This window comes from Aphidius gifuensis, linkage group LG6, assembly GCF_014905175.1.
Source record: "Aphidius gifuensis isolate YNYX2018 linkage group LG6, ASM1490517v1, whole genome shotgun sequence".
Taxonomy (NCBI): domain Eukaryota; kingdom Metazoa; phylum Arthropoda; class Insecta; order Hymenoptera; family Braconidae; genus Aphidius; species Aphidius gifuensis.
The window spans coordinates 5,661,312-5,679,912 of NC_057793.1; the positions used below are offsets into that span (position 1 = coordinate 5,661,312).

The following is an 18,601-nucleotide window of genomic DNA, read 5'->3' on the forward strand; positions in this document are numbered from 1 at the left end:
ATCGATCAATATTACTATCTTAAACACCATCGCTTTCAACTCACTACATAAATTTCAACAATAGACTGTCATATTTTTTTTTATTTTTTTTTTTTCTTCACCTAATGTATACTTAAAAAAATTTCAAAATATTTTCATTTTCATTTTAAAATTTATTCTCATGTAGGTTGTAATAAAACTTATATAATAAAATTAAAATATTCATTTTCAACAATTGTTTATTAAAAAATAATGAATAAATTAAAAAACAATTAAAATAATTGTCAAGTATGAATCATTTATAAATATGTATATAAAATAATATTACAAACCATGTAAATAAGTTTGAACTTGTCGGGCATCGGCCTATCCAGGGTTCCTTCATTAATAAATATACAAAAAGTCAAGGTCAAGGAAATATATACATATTAAGTACATTGCACATATGTAAGGAGACAGAAAGTATAACATGTCACATGATGAATCTAAAAAATAAATAAATAAATGAAAAGGTAATGGAAAAAAAAAAAAAAGGTCCATGGGCGAAAGAGAACGGGCGTGGCGCATATGATATTACAAGGAAAAAAAAAATCAAAGATACATTAAAACAGTATTTACACATTCATATGTATATAGGTATATAAATGCCAATATATTCAATAGCGTTTGCCGATCCTTTCGGTTTTTCGATCTGTGTATAATGAATTTTTATAAAACATCTATGATTGGCTACAGTGAAGTGGCTAATACGGGTGTATTAACCAAAGAGGGAAATGATAAATGTAGCGGGGGTTTACTTGAACAACTATATAATGTTGGAACGTTCACCCAGAAAGATGCAAACGCAAACGCGATTCAATTGAGTTGTGTTGTATCAAATATAAACTGGATAAACAGCAGAAATTAATTAAATTAACAACATGACTCCTTTGGTAAGTATTTTTTTTTTTTGTTTAAACAATGTAAGACCATTGAATAAATTGATTAATTAAAATTATATTTTTTTTAAATTATTTTTTATAGATTTTAATTTTGGCTATTGCCTCAGTATGTCAAGCTGGTTATTTAGGTGGACCAGAATATGCCATTCCAAGATTTGAACCACCAGCACCAACTGGTCACGATGGTAAACTAAAAATGATTTAAAAAAAAAATCTTTTCTTTATTAATTCAATCAATATTTAATAATCAATATTTATTTAATTATTTCATTTAAAATCAGGTAATGTAATTGATACTCCTGAAGTTGCTCATGCAAAGGCTGCTCACTTGGCTGAATTTGCAAGAGCAGCACAACGTGCAGCTGAACAAAAAGATGATGCATATGCACAACCAGGACCATCATATCCAATTCATCAATCTTATCAACAATCAAAACCAATCTATCAAGCACCAAGTCATATTCCATCTCAAATATCAGCCTACAGAAGTCCATCACCAGCACCAGCACCAGCACCACAACATTATCAATATTCAGCTGGACCAAGTTATCCACAAGCTGCATTACCAGCTCCACACTATGCATCAGCTGTTAAAGCACCATTTCAACCAGCTCCACTTGCTGAAGATGGACGTGTTGTTGATACACCAGAAGTTGCTGCTTTAAAACATCAAAGACTATCTGAACTTGCTGATGCTGAAGCAAGAGCATATAAAAATGCTGGACCAGAAGAACCAGCATACAATGAAGGACCAGCTCCAATTCAATACAATCAAGGTTACAATGCACCACAAAGTTATTATGGTAAATCTGCTTATCAACCACACTTAGGAGCATATTAAATCCAATAAATAGAAAATGAAAAAAAAAACAAATATATTATTATATCAACAAATCATCATATTATATTTTACATTTCTGAAATAAACTGTACATAATTTTAGGCCAAATAAATTTGATTTTTTATGAATTTTCATGTGTTTTTATGAATATTTAAATTTTTTACTTGAATAATCCACCTTTAAAAATAAACAACAATAAATATATAGAGCAAATGGGCTCGTTTGGTAATAATAAAAAGAAATTAAAAAATAACTAAGCATATTGCATCGATGAAATAACTGATATAAAAAAATTATAGTATTATAATCCACCTCTGCCCTCATACGCTTTGTGGTTATTTAATTCTATTGGTAGACAATGTGTACTCTACCATAAACCACAAGCAATAATCGCGCAACTTGTTTAACAAATATATTCATTTTATAAACATACTTTTTTTTTTCTTCTTTTAATTTTGTTAATTTTCTTTTATTTTATTTTTCACATATATTTGCACGCATGGTTAATTTTTTATGTATATTTCATAATGTGCATTTTCATCTTACGTGATTATACGTAATAATATGACTTCCTGTTTTTGATATGATTATTTAAATTTGGCTAAGAAGGTGTTTGTGGTTTTAAAATACATAAAATAATAATATAAATTTGTTTACATTTAGAATAGTAAATATTAAATTATTATTTATATTCATGATTGGAAGTGATTTGTTTGTTTTTTTTATTTTTTTTTTTTTTCATTTAAAATATTACAAGAGTATCAGGTCAAACAAATGTAATAATAAAATGAATATATAAAGTTAATCATTTGAAATAATAACGGAAGAATTCAAACTAGATTGTGATACAAGTATATTGTGTGGTATTACGAAATAGGTCACTTAGTTAATACGTGAGAACTTGCAGAACTCGATCATCATGATTTGCGATTAAGAGGCACCATCGAAAAGGTCAGAAACCTTCATAGTTTTATATGGTAACATAATTCAAATTCAAATACAAATGTGAATTTAAATTGAGATAATTAATAGTGAATGTTTAAGCATACTGGACCTTCTGATGATGAACTTTTTTATATTTTATTTAATAAAATCATCACATTAAAATCTGTATTATTATATTTTTTTTACATGACGAAATAAATAATTTAACGTGTGTGTGAATGATATTTAATTGACCTAATAATTTATAATTTAAGGTGAAGGTATTTGGGACATGATTTATGATCATAATTTAAATGTAAACCTGTAGCTGTTTTTTTTTTTTCATTGATACTTGAAGAAACAAAAATATTATGAAAAAAAAAAAAAGTTATGTCATTGACAAATTAAATTATGTTTTAATAATAATCATTATCGAATTTTATATTTTTTGGGTTTTAAAATTTCAAAATATTTTGACAGATTTGTTTGTTAATTTCAAAATTTGACAGTTTAATTTATAAAAAATATATCATTTGACATTTTGACCTTCGAAATTTGTTGCAATGAGAATCATTTATTAAAATAATTTTTTTTTATTTATTAAAATTATTGCATAATGTTATTATAAACCAAAGCTATGAAATTATTTAATCTAAATTTAAATTGTTTGAAATTATATAATAAAAGTGAAAATATATTGTGTATAAAAAAGATTTGTGATTTTTTTAAAATAAAAAATAAATAAAAAAGACAGTGTTTAGTTAATGGGTACCTTAAGTTGAAATTAATTAGATGGTTGTCAACATGGGAAAGTATTTATCACGGAAGAAAGACAGACATTGGAATATGCTCTACACTCCTGATAAATTCTTTCTATGCATGAATGATCATGGCCTTGTCACAACTATACCATCTGGTTGTATTATTCAATAAATTAAAACTCAAGTAAAACAACTAAATTCTAAAGAAAATCACAAATAGATTTCGATAATTAATTTTATTAATTGTTAAAATATTATTATTTATAACAATATAATGATATTGAAAATATATTCTTCTTTTATCAAATTCAACAAGTAACACTCGAATTATTTTCAAATACTAGGTCGTACTCTGACGAAAAAAAAAATATTTCTCAACAAAATTTTCATGAAATTATACTTCAATAAGAAAAAACAATACTTGTATATAATTATCCTTAAAACTTTGATAATTAATTTCAATTGTTTTTATTTTTTTTGAAATTTTATATTTCTCATTGCTCGCAGACCAAATTTGGCAATTTTTCGCTGCAGGTAATATTTGTTGAAAAAAAATATTTCTAAATGAAATTTTCATGAAATTTTTTCTCTATTATTTAAACAACACATGAATATTAATATCCTGAAATTTTCAAAATTTAATTTCAATTACTTTTATTTTATTTTTTCAATTTTATATTTTCCTTGATCTGCAGCGAAAAATTTTTTTAAGAAAAACATTAAATTATAAGGAAAGGTAAAGAAAAAATAAAATTATTTATAAATTATGTTGTAAAAAAAAAATTTTAATTTTATAAAACAATAAATTTTGACATCAATGATTTTTTTGCGCTCATGTAAAAAATTAAAAAAAAAACACCAAGAATAATATGGCTAGTTGGGTTGAGAGTCCCATGAGGTAGAGTCGCGTCCTAGTCTTACAATAGTCAATTGATAATTAAAAAAAAAATATGTATAAAAATTTACAAAACATTATTTACCAATAACAGTATATATATATAACAATGAGTATGAGAGATCAAGTCATATGTGGCGTCAAATTTTAATTTTGTTTTTCTGTTAATCCTCATATATTTGTGGATATTTAATAGTTGTTATATGCTGGTGCATCCCAAGCTGGATTGTAAGAACCATCATTGTAATCAGCATGTTGTGCTTGATATGGTGCAACAACTGGTCCAGCTGGTCCAGCAGGTGCATGTTGTGCAGCAGCATTGAAAAGAGCAAAGTGATGAGCTTTTGCAGCTTGAACTTCTGGAGTATCAACAACACGTCCATCAGGTCCCAAAGGTGCTGGTGGTCCACTACAAAAAAAACAAAGTTTAAAAATATTTTTATGCATTAAATTAAATAATGAAAATTATATACTAATTAATTAATTAAATATAAAAAGAAAAAATTAATAAGTAGCAATAAAATGTGAGTGAGTTTGCCGAAAGATTTATAATATAAAAGCAAATAATGAAGATGAATTGTAGCTCCGTACTGATAACGTAGATATGTTCCGTACTGTGCAGCAGCTGGTGCATAAGCTGGTCCAGGTCCATATGATGGTCCTTGTGGAGCACCATATGCACTTGGATATACTGGAGCTGCGGCACGTGATGCTGCCAATTGAACTTGTGCCAAATGTGCTTGTTTTGCTTGGGCAACCTGTAAATTAATTATCAATTAATATATATTTACTTATATGGCTATATTTAATAAATAAAAAATTAAAAAATAATCTTACAGCTGGTTCATCAACTACTCTGCCATCTGGTCCAAGAGGTGCACCACCACCGTATGCACTTGGTGCACCATACCACGATGGTGAAGCCATGGCAATACCAACCATACAGGCAATCAATACACCCTTAAAAAATTAAATTTAAAAATAATCATCTCACACACAATTAACACATAATTACAGTGAAATTAATAAATTAATTTTATAATAATAATACTTACGAAACTAATCATGTTGAATTGAAGTTTTAATAATATCACACACTTATTAATATTGATGATAATTGTCACAGCTTCTGTGTCTGCATGACTTTATACAGAAAAGTATCGTTCAATTTATAGAGATTCGCATCAATCTGTAAAACCCCCCAGCAAACAACTTTGTGACACACCCAACCATTACAAACACAATATGATCTCCTTCCTCACTTCTATTTTAATCAATTCAATTCTATTTTATTCATTTTAATATATGTATATATGTTTTTTTATTTTTAAAAATATTTTTCCTACTATAATCTCTCTCTCTCTCTTTCCCTTTTGTAAATATACCCACAATAAAAATTAAACCACTCTTTTGAAAATGTAGATATTAATATACGTAGGAGAACAATTCTTCGCGGCCATCAAGTTTTTCTCACTTGGTATTTTATTTTTGATCAACAATGATTTATTAATATCGTTACGCTCTGGAAGACATAGAACACCAGGCGTTCTAGTTATCAACATTGACATTTAATAATGAGTGTGTCACCTCGACAATTGACCATGTCACAACTCACAAGATATACTTTACCACCCTGATAAGTTTATTTTTCATTTAATTATATTTTTTTTAATTTTAAAATTAAGATAATTTTTTATTTTTTTTTATTTTATTTGTGGGTGGAATAAATCATGACGATATTTATTTTTAATAATTTATAATATTTTATCTAAATAATCAGTAAAATACTAGGAAAAATTATTAAGTGCAATATCTTGTTTATGAAATGTCAACTTGAATATTTTTTTACTGTCAATCATGCTGTGTAATTAGATAAGCAGGTTGTTTATTTGATGAAGAAAAATTAGCTAATCAATCGAGGGTATGTGTTTTTAATTTTTTGATGAAATTAAATTATAAAATAAATAAAAAATATAAACAAGGGATAATGTATAAACGTTGACAGATAGTTATCCACGTGCCATAAATTGTTGCAATTGTATCAATGATGTTGCAACACTTGTGTGATTTTATTTTTTTATTGGTTTGTATAAATTGTGTCCTGGTTCGAGCGACACGAATTCTGTATATATTTATATAATGAACTCTTTAAATCTCTATACAAGGGAATTAAAATCAACATGCATCAACAATCATACAGTAGTTTTCTCTTTAATTAAAATAAAATGAAAAACATAATTCAATTGTTGTATTAATATTTTGAAAATAAACATATTATGGTTATTCTACAAGTACATGTTAATAATTTAATTTTTTTTTTTACATAAAAATTACACAGGATATTAAAATATCCAAGTTGGGATAAATATATATGCTGTTGCAATATTTAAAGATTGGAATTTTGATATTGCGACAATACGTTTATACGCTGAGTATTGTCGGAAATTTTATATACACCTTTGAATAAATATCTATTGAGTTGTACAACATTGTATCAAGCACAAAACATTTGATCACCTTTCAACATTCCAATAACGTCATTCATAAAAAAATATTAAAAACAAATAATTAAATATCAATATAAATCTATTTAAAAAAAAATTAATAAGTTGATTATTAAATTTTTTATCTTTCGTTTGATTACAATCGTGTTTATTTTGCGATTGTAAATTCTTGAGGAATTATAAATTAAATAAAAAAACTATATGTGCATTTCAAATTGAAGTGATTAATTTTTTTTTTTTTTCTTCAAGATCAATAGATATTTTTTTAGAATACAATTTAATTTTAAATCTTTTGTTGAGTTGTAAATTTTCAGTCAAAATATGAATTGCAAAACACAATTTTACGTGTGAAGGTAGATGTTAGGTGTACTTCCGATGAATCATAAAATAATTTAAATAATTTTAAATATTATTAATTGTAATTAATATACAAATTTTATATTTTCAAACAATTGAAAAATAAAAAATTACATTCTGTAATTTTATTATTACAAAAGCTGTCGATAATCAATTAAATAAAAATGAATATTATTACAACATGTATTTTCAACATTTCCAAGTATTCCAATTAATTGATTTTTTTAATAAATCATTTTTTTTTTTCATGTTTTTCTTATTTTTTTAATTTCATTGGTGTAAATTTTTTTTTGCTTTTTTAATAATTTTTTTATTGATATTGTAATTTTAAATAATGCACAGTGAATTACTGTTAGGATGACCACAAAATGTGGACAGTTTTGACCGCATTTAATGTAAAAAAAAAATAAATAATTTCTACACAAAGAAGAACTTGATAAATTGATTAAATTAACGCTTGATAAATCTTGAATAAAATTAAAATTTGTATATCTATATTGACTGAAACCACGATAACATATTTCAAAATGATAATTGTAAAAAGGAAGAAACAAATTTCTAAATAATAATAATAAAAAATAAATATATTATTGCAATAAATATTTGTATAAATTATTTATTTACAAAACTTAAAACTATCGAGTTATGAATTTTTATATTTTCTTCCTTACTTTTGTAATCTATAAAATTTAATCAGTGAATTATTTAAAATATATTTTCATTGGTTCAATAATAATAGAACATGCGATTTGTAATCGACATCAATGAATTTTATATTATTGTGAAAGCATGTGTTTTTTTTTTTTTATCATATATAAAAAAAATAAAATAACAACGCATGCAAGTATGTCTTATATAATTTTTTCATATTTAAAATAAAACTAACATTCTATTGGCTATGATTTTTTTATTTTTAAATATTTTATTAACTTGATTATGATCTGTTTAAGGAAAATTCTATATTATTACCAACTACCATGGGCATTCTGTAAATACGAATAATTAATAAACTATAATTTTCATTTGAAGATATAAAATTTAATAGGCATGGAATTTTATCTATTCATATTTGTAAATGTTAATTATGAAATTTGATATACAAACTCTGACATAAGCAGCAACAACTAATTTTTAATTTTAATAATTAATTCTTATAGAAAAATTTTTAAAAAATTTTATTAATAATATTATTTATTTTTTATTTTACTTCTTGGCTTGAATATGTTATTAATATTATCATACGACAATTGTAATTATAAAACGATTAACAAAATGTGAATAAAAAAAAACAGTTGAAAAAAAAAAAAAATAGAAAAAAATATTTTATTATTTTTATACAATATTTTGTATAAATATTTACCTTTTTTCTTCATGTTGCTTTTTTTATTATTGTCAAGGCTAAAAATTTAAATTGTTTCAAGCTGATATCAAATAAATGAACAGTATTATCATAAAAACAATTATTTATAATCATTTTGTTTTGCATTTTTTATCATTTATTTTTTATTTTTCATTTTACAAAACAAATGAAAAAATAATTTTAAAATATTGTTGATAAAATTTTGTATAAATTTGAGTGGAAAACTGTTATCAGGTATAGTTACATTTCAAGTACTGTTACTAAAAGCAATAATTATGAATTTTATTATTGGCTTTTTTATACTTGGTCAAGCCTTGATATGCTTGTCTCAATCTGATGAAGATGGAGGTGTTGAGCTTCCTTGTGGACTTGATAAAGAAACATTGGACAAAGCCAAGGGTGCACTTCATCTTGGCACAATAAGCTTGCCAATATTACGTTGTCTTTGTAAACTGAAGGTTAAGACTAGTGCATCAGGATCAGCTGGTGGATCCATGGGTGTTGGTGGTGCCAATGTTGATGCTTCAGCTTCAGTCAATGTTGGAATTGATGTAAGTAGTTATGTTTACCAGTTAAAAATAAATCATCATATATTTTTTACTTATTCTTTTCTATTATAATTATTAATAGTTTTTTTTTTTTCATTATCAATACAGTTGAATAATGTTACCTGTGATGGTGTCGCAAATCCTGATCCATCTAAAAAAATTGAGTATACAATACAAATCGGACGTATTCATCTCAATAATAATACACAACCCGGTGATATAAATTCTTATATTTTTATTCCTGATATCGAAAATTATTACGGAAATTATACATCAACCGTTGTCAAAAAAATGGAAAAAGATGATTGTTTGTATATTGTTAGTATTTTAATTTATAAAATACAGACAACTTAAATTAATATTAATATCATAATAAATTATTATTTGACAATAATTACAGAAAACTGGAAAAATGGGATATGGTAGTGCAAAGTATCTTATAAATGTTGAAAAAGATCATAGCATAGAACAGATTTGTGATGAATTCGATGAAGGTACTGATGAATATAATTTTTTAAAAATTTTGAAGTACGTTTTAGTAGGTGGTAATGATTGTCCAATTGAAAAAGTAAATAAAATTTAATATTAAATTATAATTAATTGTACTTATTATTAATTATTTATAATTATTATTTTTTATTATTTTAATAAATTCAGGGAACAGAAGGTAGTATAAACAAAGAGTATCCTCCAATGAAAATATCGACTAATGAGCCATGGCCATGTGACACATTGGATATGAAAATTGATCTACGAGACAAACCAGATACTAAAAATTGGGGTATTTTAGGAAGATGGAATTGGTACGTTGAAGGTAATTGTGTGGAAAAACCCGAAAACTAAACATTTCAATTGAATATTATATCATTTTAGTTTACACTATTGTTTATAATATTGTATTCATGTATTTTTAATGAATTATGTGACCACTTGTTTAGCCTTTAATGTGCTACTGGTTTTTAACAATAAATAAATGATTAAATAAATCAATAAATGGATCGAAGAATATGTTGAATTTTTTATTATAAACAAGTATTTTTATTTTTAAAAGAGCCATTTTTGAAAAACAGAAACTTGGAAGAAATTAATAAGTTCTCCCGCCAGGATTCAAACCCTCTAGACCACAGGGCTTTTTTTTCCAAGTTTCAACCGGTTAACACCGACGTCCATCTATTCGTCATTTTGAATTATGATTTTGATTATGATTCCTTACTTTTGTAATCTATAGAATTTAATCAGTGAATTATTTAAAATATATTTTCATTGGTTCAATAATAATAGAACATGCGATTTGTAATCGACATCAATGAATTTTATATTATTGTGAAAGCATGTGTTTTTTTTTTTTATCATATATAAAAAAAAATAAATAACAACGCATGCAAGTATGTCTTATATAATTTTTTCATATTTAAAATAAAACTAACATTCTATTAGCTATATGGTTTTTTTATTTTTAAATATTTTATTAACTTGATTATGATCTGTTTAAGAAAAATTATATATTATTATAAAGTACTATGGGCATTCTGTAAATACGAATAATTAATAAACTATAATTTTCATTTGAAGATATAAAATTTAATAGGCATGGAATTTTATATACAAACTCTGATATAAGCAGCAAAAACTAATTTTTAATTTTTATCATTAATTCTTGTAGATTTGAAAAATTTCATTAATAATATTATTTATTTTTTATTTTACTTCTTGGCTTGAATATGTTATCAATATTATCATACGACAATTGTAATTATAAAACGATTAACAAAATGTGAATAAAAAAAACAGTTGAAAAAAAAAGAAAAAAAAATAGAAAAAATATTTTATTGTTTTTATACAATATTTTGTATAAATATTTACCTTTTTTCTTCATGTTGCTTTTTTTTATTATTGTCAAGGCTAAAAATTTAAATTGTTTCAAGCTGATAATAAGCTGTTCAGTGCTATCATAAAAACAATCATTTATAATCATTTTGTTTTGCATTTTTTATCATTCATTTTTTATTTTTCATTTTACAAAAGAAATGAAAAAAAAAATTTTAAATAATGTTGATAAAATTTTGTATAAATTTGAGTGGAAAATTGTTATCAGGTATAGTTACATTTCAAGTACTGTTACTAAAAGTAATAATTATGAATTTTATTATTGGACTTTTTATACTTGGTCAAGCATTGATATGCTTGTCTCAATCTGATGAAGATGGAAGTGTTGAGCTTCCTTGTGGACTTGATCAAAAAACATTGGACAAAGCCAATGGTGCACTTCATCTTGGCACAATAAACTTGCCAATATTACGTTGTCTTTGTAAACTGAAGGTTAAGACTAGTGCATCAGGATCAGCTGGTGGATCCATGGGTGTTGGTGGTGCCAATGTTGATGCTTCAGCTTCAGTCAATGTTGGAATTGATGTAAGTAGTTACTAGTTATGTTTACCAGTTAAAAATAAATCATCATATATTTTTTACTTATTCTTTTCTATTATAATTATTAATAATTTTTTTTTTTTCATTATCAATAAAGTTGAATAATGTTACCTGTGATGGTGTCGCAAATCCTGATCCATCTAAAAAAATTGAGTATACAATACAAATCAGACGTATTTATCTCGATAATAATACAAGACCCGGTGAAATAAATTCTTATATTTTTATTGATGATATCGAAATGTTTAACGGAAATTATACATCAACCGTTGTCAAAAAAATGGAAAAAGATGATTGTTTGTATATTGTTAGTATTTTAATTTTAATTTATAAAATACAGATAACTTAAATTAATATTAATTAAATTATTTGACAATAATTACAGAAAACTGGATATCTGGGATATGGTAGTGCAAAGTATCTTATAAATGTTAAAAAAGATCATAGCATAGAACAGATTTGTGATGAATTTGATGAAGATACTGATGAATATAATTTTTTAAAAATTTTGAAATACGTTTTATTAGGTGGTAATGATTGTCCAATTGAAAAAGTAAATTAAATTTAATATTAAATTATAATTAACTGTACTTATTATATTAATTATTTATAATTATTATTTTTTATTATTTTAATAAATTCAGGATACAACAGGTAATATAAACAAAAAGTATCCTCCAATGAAAATATCAACTAAAGAACCATGGCCATGTGGCACATTGAATATCGAAGTTGATCTACGAGACAAACCAGATATTAAAAGTTGGGGTATTTTAGGAAAATGGGATTGGCTCGTTGAAGGTGATTGTGTGGATAAACCCAAAAACTAAACGTATCAATTGAATATATTATATTATTTCAGTTTACATTATAATATTGTATCCATGTATTTTTAATGAACTATGTGACCACTTGTTTAGCCTTTAACGTGCTACTGGTCTTTAACAATAAATAAACAAATAAATGAATGAAAAAATATGTTGAGTTATTTTAATTATAAACAAGTATTTTGTTTAAAAAAAAAAATGATTCTTTTGCTAAATAATAAATATTTAGCCTCGTTATAATTAAACATAAAATTATCAATATAAATTTCTTAAGAAATTTTTTATTAACACATAAAATTTATTAACACAAAATAAATATACTGTCTCATTAATCTGCAATAAAAATTGTAAATTTATATGTTAACAAAATTGCGTTAATAGTTTATGTACATATCTAGATGATTTATTTTTTCCGATCATGATTTGTGGAAAAAAAAAAATATTAAAAAACACATTATATTGTCAATATTTTACAGGGTACCATAAAAACTTTCAATGACATATCGATACAATGAACATTCCAAAACGATATACATATCCGCCTTAGTAAGACAGCCCAAGGCACACCTTTTTTATTTTTTATTTTTTAATCTTACAAATATTGCATTTATGAATGAATGAATGAATCTAGTTTGTCTCTGATTATTACTTTCTTTTTCAATAATTATCCCAATTCAAAAAAAAAATTAAGAATAAATCAAGTTTGTTGTATTTGAACTTTGTGAATTTTAACATAAGCTAAAAATAACTGTTGAATTTCGAAATGTTATAATCCATCAAAATAATAATGTGTCTAGTCAATAATATAGCCCAGCCTATTAATTAATAAACAAATTATTTCAAAAAATTATTCACACTGATAGACACACCTTGACAATCATTGACATGTTTTGTAATATTTTATATACAGTCTCCATACTGCAATGCAAAATTAATATTAAAAAATGATGGCCCAATTTTCAACAAATAAATTATCGAATCTTATAATAATTTTTTTCTATGATGTCATATTACACTCTCGCGTGTCTGACATACTTTTTTTTTATATAGCTCTTGTTTCTCTCCAATTATTTCATAAGACTAGAAGTCAACTAATAATCACTTTGAAATAATAATTGAAGATGAATTATAATTGCAAAAAAAAATAAATATACAGTAAATAAATTAAAACAGGAAAAATAATATTTAAAAAAACAATAATAAAATAGTGAGAAATTTATGCGAAAGATATTCTTGTTACGATGTAAAATTGTTACGACGGGTAGGTCGCGTGATTACCTCATCGTGAAATAAAAACTGTGGTTCCATTATACGCCTACAATTATTTATAACGCCCAGAAGGAAAGGCTCAAATCCTACGCTACTTGCATGACTTTTAAATTTTACTTTTATATGATTAAATCATGTGAAAAGAAATTAAAATTAATTTTTTTTTTTTTTTTCAAATATAATCAAATGTAAAATTGTAAAAATAGAAATATTGAGATTCATGCAGGTGACAAAGAAGGCTTTTTTTTTTATATATGATTATTCATGTTTTGTTTGCTTGAAGATTCAAGCGTGCATAACGAAACGTGCATGTCGACAAGATAATACTTTTTTTTTTTTTTTTTTTCTATATTACAACATTTTACATTTAATCGTAGTCTATTTAATTTTCTTTTTATTTTACTTAAAAAAAAAAAAGAAAACAAAATCGATGAAAAATTCATTGATTGTTAATTTCAATCGTAATTTAATAATAAAATAAATTCAATTAAAAAAAATATATACTTGGCTATTTTAAATTAGCAAAAAATAAAAAATGAAAGAAAAAAAAAATCTCGAGGACGTTTAATGCCCTTGCCCAGTCACTCTCAATTCTCAAAAGCTTGATACAATTTCCTTTTTTAAATTTCTTAATCTACATGTAAAATCAATAATTTGAAATATCCGATTTTGTTTTTTAATTTATTCAATTATTATGTAATGGCTTTTTATTTTTAAAATGAATAAATTTACAGAAGTTGTTCAGTATTCAAGATCACAGCTTGCAGGTCAACACCATCATTAAAGCCATTACCTATCTCAATAAAATTAATCTATATTTATTTTTTTTTTTTTTTAAATCTATTGGAGTAGTTTACCTCGTTGATCTATATTATATTATAATTTATTTTGTTTATTATCGATAAAATCACAGAGACGAAACTCCATGGTCGTCAAGTGTATGGTGATTTTATATTATTAAATTTTTTTATCATTTAAATTTTCTCATTGACATGTCCTTGTTTTATCATCATGATTCTGCATCTTCAGCCAATAGAAAAATAAAAAAAAATGAAAATTAATCAACTAATCAAACCTTTTTTTTTTGCAATAAAATAATAGAGCAAAAAAAAAAATATATTCAGAAATTATGAAAGACAGGAAAGTATGTTGTTTGTTAATAATTAATTATGTATACCTTTCAACAGGTAAAATTTGTAATTGATATGGTACCTGTAACGCAATGATTGAGCCTTTTGATAGATGAAAAAATTAACAGTGTCATTTGGTTATCTCACAAGTGTCATAGAAATTAGTGAATTCTTCACTTGTCGACACAATTTATTGTCAATGTCAGGTTTACTTTTGGTATTTTATAAACACATTAATTGATGTTTCACGTAATTGAAGTAACTCTTTCTCCCCTACTGCCCACCTTTTACTATACACTAGATTCAACTATTTTATAATTTACAACTCCCTACCCAAGATTCGCGAATTGAACAACTTCATATATATAAGGGGCCACAAGTCAACTTTAAAACATCAAGTGTTCTTGTACTGTCAGCAAGTAAAATACAAAAAAAAAAAATAATTTATATTATTATTTTTTATAAATATAAAAAAATATTTATATAATCAATATAAAATGAAGGTTTTTGTAAGTAAATTAATTTTTAATTATAAATATATTTACATATATTAAAAATATTTTTTTTTGAAATTTTTAAAAAATAAAAAGCTGTTGATTTTTATTGTTAACTTTCTCTTTGAAAAAATATTATTTAATATGTTATTTTCAATTTTTAATATATTGCAAAAAAAAGAATGAGGAAAACCCTACCGAGTTTCCCGATAAGCGTTAAACTTTCACAATATTTTTTTGATAAAATTTTACAAATAAAAAAGTGCAAATAAATCAAACTGACTTATCTAACATGAAAAAAATTAACATGTCATTTAATTTTCATAATAAAAATAATAAAATTATATACTTATTGAATAATAAAAGGAAATCAATAAAAAAGAAATGATTTATGTCACATGAATAAATTCCAAACTGTTTTTCTGCTACAAATTTAAATAAAAAAAAAAACAATTTGATTAGAATCTGTGTAAATTAATGAAAAATATTTATAATAAATTATTTTTTATATTATTAGATTGCTCTTTTCGCTTGCATCGCTGTTGCATCAGCTGGATATGCTGAGACATATCATGTATCACCATCTTATCATGGACCACCAGCACCACTTGATCACAAAACTGGTGAAGTTATTGATGAAGATCATGTTGCCCATGCAAAATTGAGTCATCTTTATGCTTGGCAAAAAGAAGCATCAAGAAACCATGGTAGTGGTGGTGAAGAATATGCACCAGAAAGTACATACAAATCAGAATCACATGATGAACATATTCATGCACCTGTTGTACATTATCATGGACCACCAGCTCCACTTGATCATAAAACTGGACAAGTTATTGATGAAGACCATGTTGCTTATGCCAAAAAAAATCATCTTCTTGCTTGGGAAAAAGAAGCAGCTAAAACAGCTCATCATGGTTACGCATATCCTGAATATCATTAATTTTTTTTCAATCTATCACTTCTTCGTCAATTTTATCACTTAAAAATGTTAATTTTAACTTCATCACTCATAATTTTTGTTGTTTTTCACCGTGAACATTAATTTCACAAATTAAAAATTTTTTTTTATTAAAAATATAAATTGTTAAATAAAAAATTTCAAGTATTAATTCCGAATTTTTATTTTAATATATTATTCAAAGTGTGAGTGAGTAGGTTTGTCAAGATAGTAGGCTAGTAAAATTGCGGTCTAGTGTCGTAAAGGTCTCCAGTTCGATTCCGATCATGGGAAAGTTTTTGTAGTAAGTCTTTAAATTTTCATGTCCTTGTGTTTCTGGTGTATGATATTACTAATGCAATCAGTGTCAAACAGGACTTATATTGAAATCCATTATCAAGCCATTATCTCGGTAGAAATTAACACCGAGGTATACGATCTATTGGAAATATTTTTTTGTAATAATCACATTGGAATAAAATAAGGTTTAATAGAAAAATCATTTATTGCTTTTATTATTAAAAATTTATTAGCTTCACTGGAATAATAAAATTAATTGTTTTTTCCAATTTCAAGAGCTTTTTTAGCCATTTGAAGTGCTCCATCTCTGGTTAAATTACCACCAATGAATCTTCCTGAATGAACAAATACACAGCCTTCAATACCAGATACTTTTGAGAGTTCAGCATCTCTAAGTCCTGCCCAATCTTTTGGCAAAAATAATCTAAAATAATAAATATAAATTAGACACATTTCTATTGTTAATGTTAAATAAATAATTCAATATGAAAAACTTACTGGCAAACAAAACTACCAAGAGCAACTGGAATACCTTGAACTCTCCATGATGAATTACTATTATCTTGAAAAATAACATATTTAACTGTTGGTTCAAGTTTTAATTCATTTTGTAAATCAAAATAAAAATCTTTCCATGGAAGTGGTCTAGAAAGCTCCATTATTTCACCACTTGGATCAATCTAAATTGATAAAAAATAAAAAAAAATATTATTTAAAAAATAAGTACAATAATTTTAAAACAAAAAATATTAACAAACCTCAAATCTTTTATCAACAGCACTCTTGACTAATGATCTTGCTGGTAACCAAACACGAGCAGCATATTCAATAAATTCAATAAATTCTTCTCCAACAAGTTTAACAGCTTTTAAAAATTGTTCATCTTCATTAACATCAACACTATTCCATTTTGGATTTAAACTTGAAACTCTTGATCCAACATTTGTAACAATACGATATTTTGGTTCACCATCAAACATTGGTACACCATTATCAATTGCATCAATTTCTTTAATCAGTGATCCATAAACATTTTTAAAAATAATATGAATATCATCTTCATCAAGTATTTCAGGAACAATTTTACGAATAATATCATGACCATAATGACAATAAATTAAACCAGCACTACTAAGCTTAATGTCCCAATTACAATCAGATTTTTTCATAACAGTTTCTGCTGTTTCATTGAATTCTCTCATATGATGATCATAACGTTTTTTTGAATGATCATAAACACCACCAACGTCTACCACAATATCACAAGTATCTAAAACTTTTAAATCTCTACTCCTGTAATTAAAAATAAATGTTAATATTTATTATTTATTAATTTTATTCATTAAACAAAATACCTGACAATTGTTGCATCTTTGTAAACCGGTAGTTGCTTCAACATGAAGCAAGCCAATGCTTCATCACAGTGAAAACATCCATTGTGTGTACCAATTGTAATATTTGACATTGTTGAATGAAAATGTTTAATTGTTTTAAATGTTTTTATTGATATACTATTAACTAAAGTTTTAGATATATTTAAAAACATAAAATAAATGTTTATAACCTGTTTAACAAAAGTACACACACAAGTCACAAATCCCAACGTGATGATGCTATGATGATTATTGATTAATCATGATGATAATATAGATTGTAACTATTAAAAACCTACATTAATCTAGCTAAAGGTGGCAGCACTTATCAGCATCGCCAGTGGATTTGATTTTTCTTATTTTGAACAAGTAAATTTATCATTTTTCATCAAATCATGAGTGACTCTTCTTGCTATGCTGAAAAATCATTCAAAATAATAAAAATTTTAAAGACAAAAAAATCAAAACAAGTCAATTAAACACAATTATTTATTCATGCATGAAAATTTTATTTAACATTACATCCTAAATAATAAACATTTTTTTTTTTTCAAGATAATTGTGACTCCAGAATTGTGACTCTGGTTTATATACAAAAACAATTAATTATTACTCATCAACATTATGGATAATATTTATTTATTTATTTAATTTTTCGAGGCTATTGTTTACATATACTGACGTTTCACTCAAAAGCCTCAAATTGCATAATAAACAAAGTGTCATCTTAC

General features: G+C 24.9%; 4 protein-coding genes across 5 annotated transcripts; 2 read left to right on the forward strand and 2 right to left on the reverse strand.

Moving 5' to 3' along the window:
- Window positions 1-779: 779 nt before the first annotated feature.
- On the forward strand, window positions 780-1,889 carry LOC122859013 (pupal cuticle protein-like). The gene is made up of 3 exons (XM_044162327.1): window positions 780-911; window positions 1,003-1,105; window positions 1,202-1,889. The coding sequence occupies exons 1-3, from the start codon at window positions 900-902 to the stop codon at window positions 1,759-1,761; spliced, it is 675 nt and encodes a 224-aa protein (XP_044018262.1). The 5' UTR covers window positions 780-899; the 3' UTR covers window positions 1,762-1,889.
- A 2,321-nt stretch (window positions 1,890-4,210) lies between these two features.
- On the reverse strand, window positions 4,211-5,963 carry LOC122859014 (pupal cuticle protein-like). Of its 2 annotated transcripts, none has more exons than XM_044162329.1 (4): window positions 5,397-5,963; window positions 5,179-5,301; window positions 4,957-5,099; window positions 4,211-4,750 (listed from the first exon to the last, which is right to left on the reverse strand). In XM_044162329.1, exons 1-4 carry the CDS (start codon window positions 5,406-5,408, stop codon window positions 4,531-4,533), a joined length of 498 nt encoding a protein of 165 aa, XP_044018264.1. In that variant the 5' UTR covers window positions 5,409-5,963; the 3' UTR covers window positions 4,211-4,530. The 2 variants fall into 2 exon arrangements, with proteins under 2 accessions (XP_044018264.1, XP_044018263.1); XM_044162328.1 differs by having other exon boundaries at window positions 4,933-5,099; window positions 5,397-5,931.
- A 9,190-nt stretch (window positions 5,964-15,153) lies between these two features.
- Window positions 15,154-16,308, forward strand: LOC122859016. Its single transcript, XM_044162332.1, has 2 exons — window positions 15,154-15,272; window positions 15,775-16,308. The coding sequence occupies exons 1-2, from the start codon at window positions 15,261-15,263 to the stop codon at window positions 16,198-16,200; spliced, it is 438 nt and encodes a 145-aa protein (XP_044018267.1). The 5' UTR covers window positions 15,154-15,260; the 3' UTR covers window positions 16,201-16,308.
- A 127-nt stretch (window positions 16,309-16,435) lies between these two features.
- On the reverse strand, window positions 16,436-18,095 carry LOC122859015 (MYG1 protein C27H6.8). Its single transcript, XM_044162331.1, has 4 exons — window positions 17,853-18,095; window positions 17,256-17,790; window positions 16,996-17,177; window positions 16,436-16,921 (listed from the first exon to the last, which is right to left on the reverse strand). Exons 1-4 carry the CDS (start codon window positions 18,041-18,043, stop codon window positions 16,750-16,752), a joined length of 1,080 nt encoding a protein of 359 aa, XP_044018266.1. The 5' UTR covers window positions 18,044-18,095; the 3' UTR covers window positions 16,436-16,749.
- Window positions 18,096-18,601: the final 506 nt, after the last annotated feature.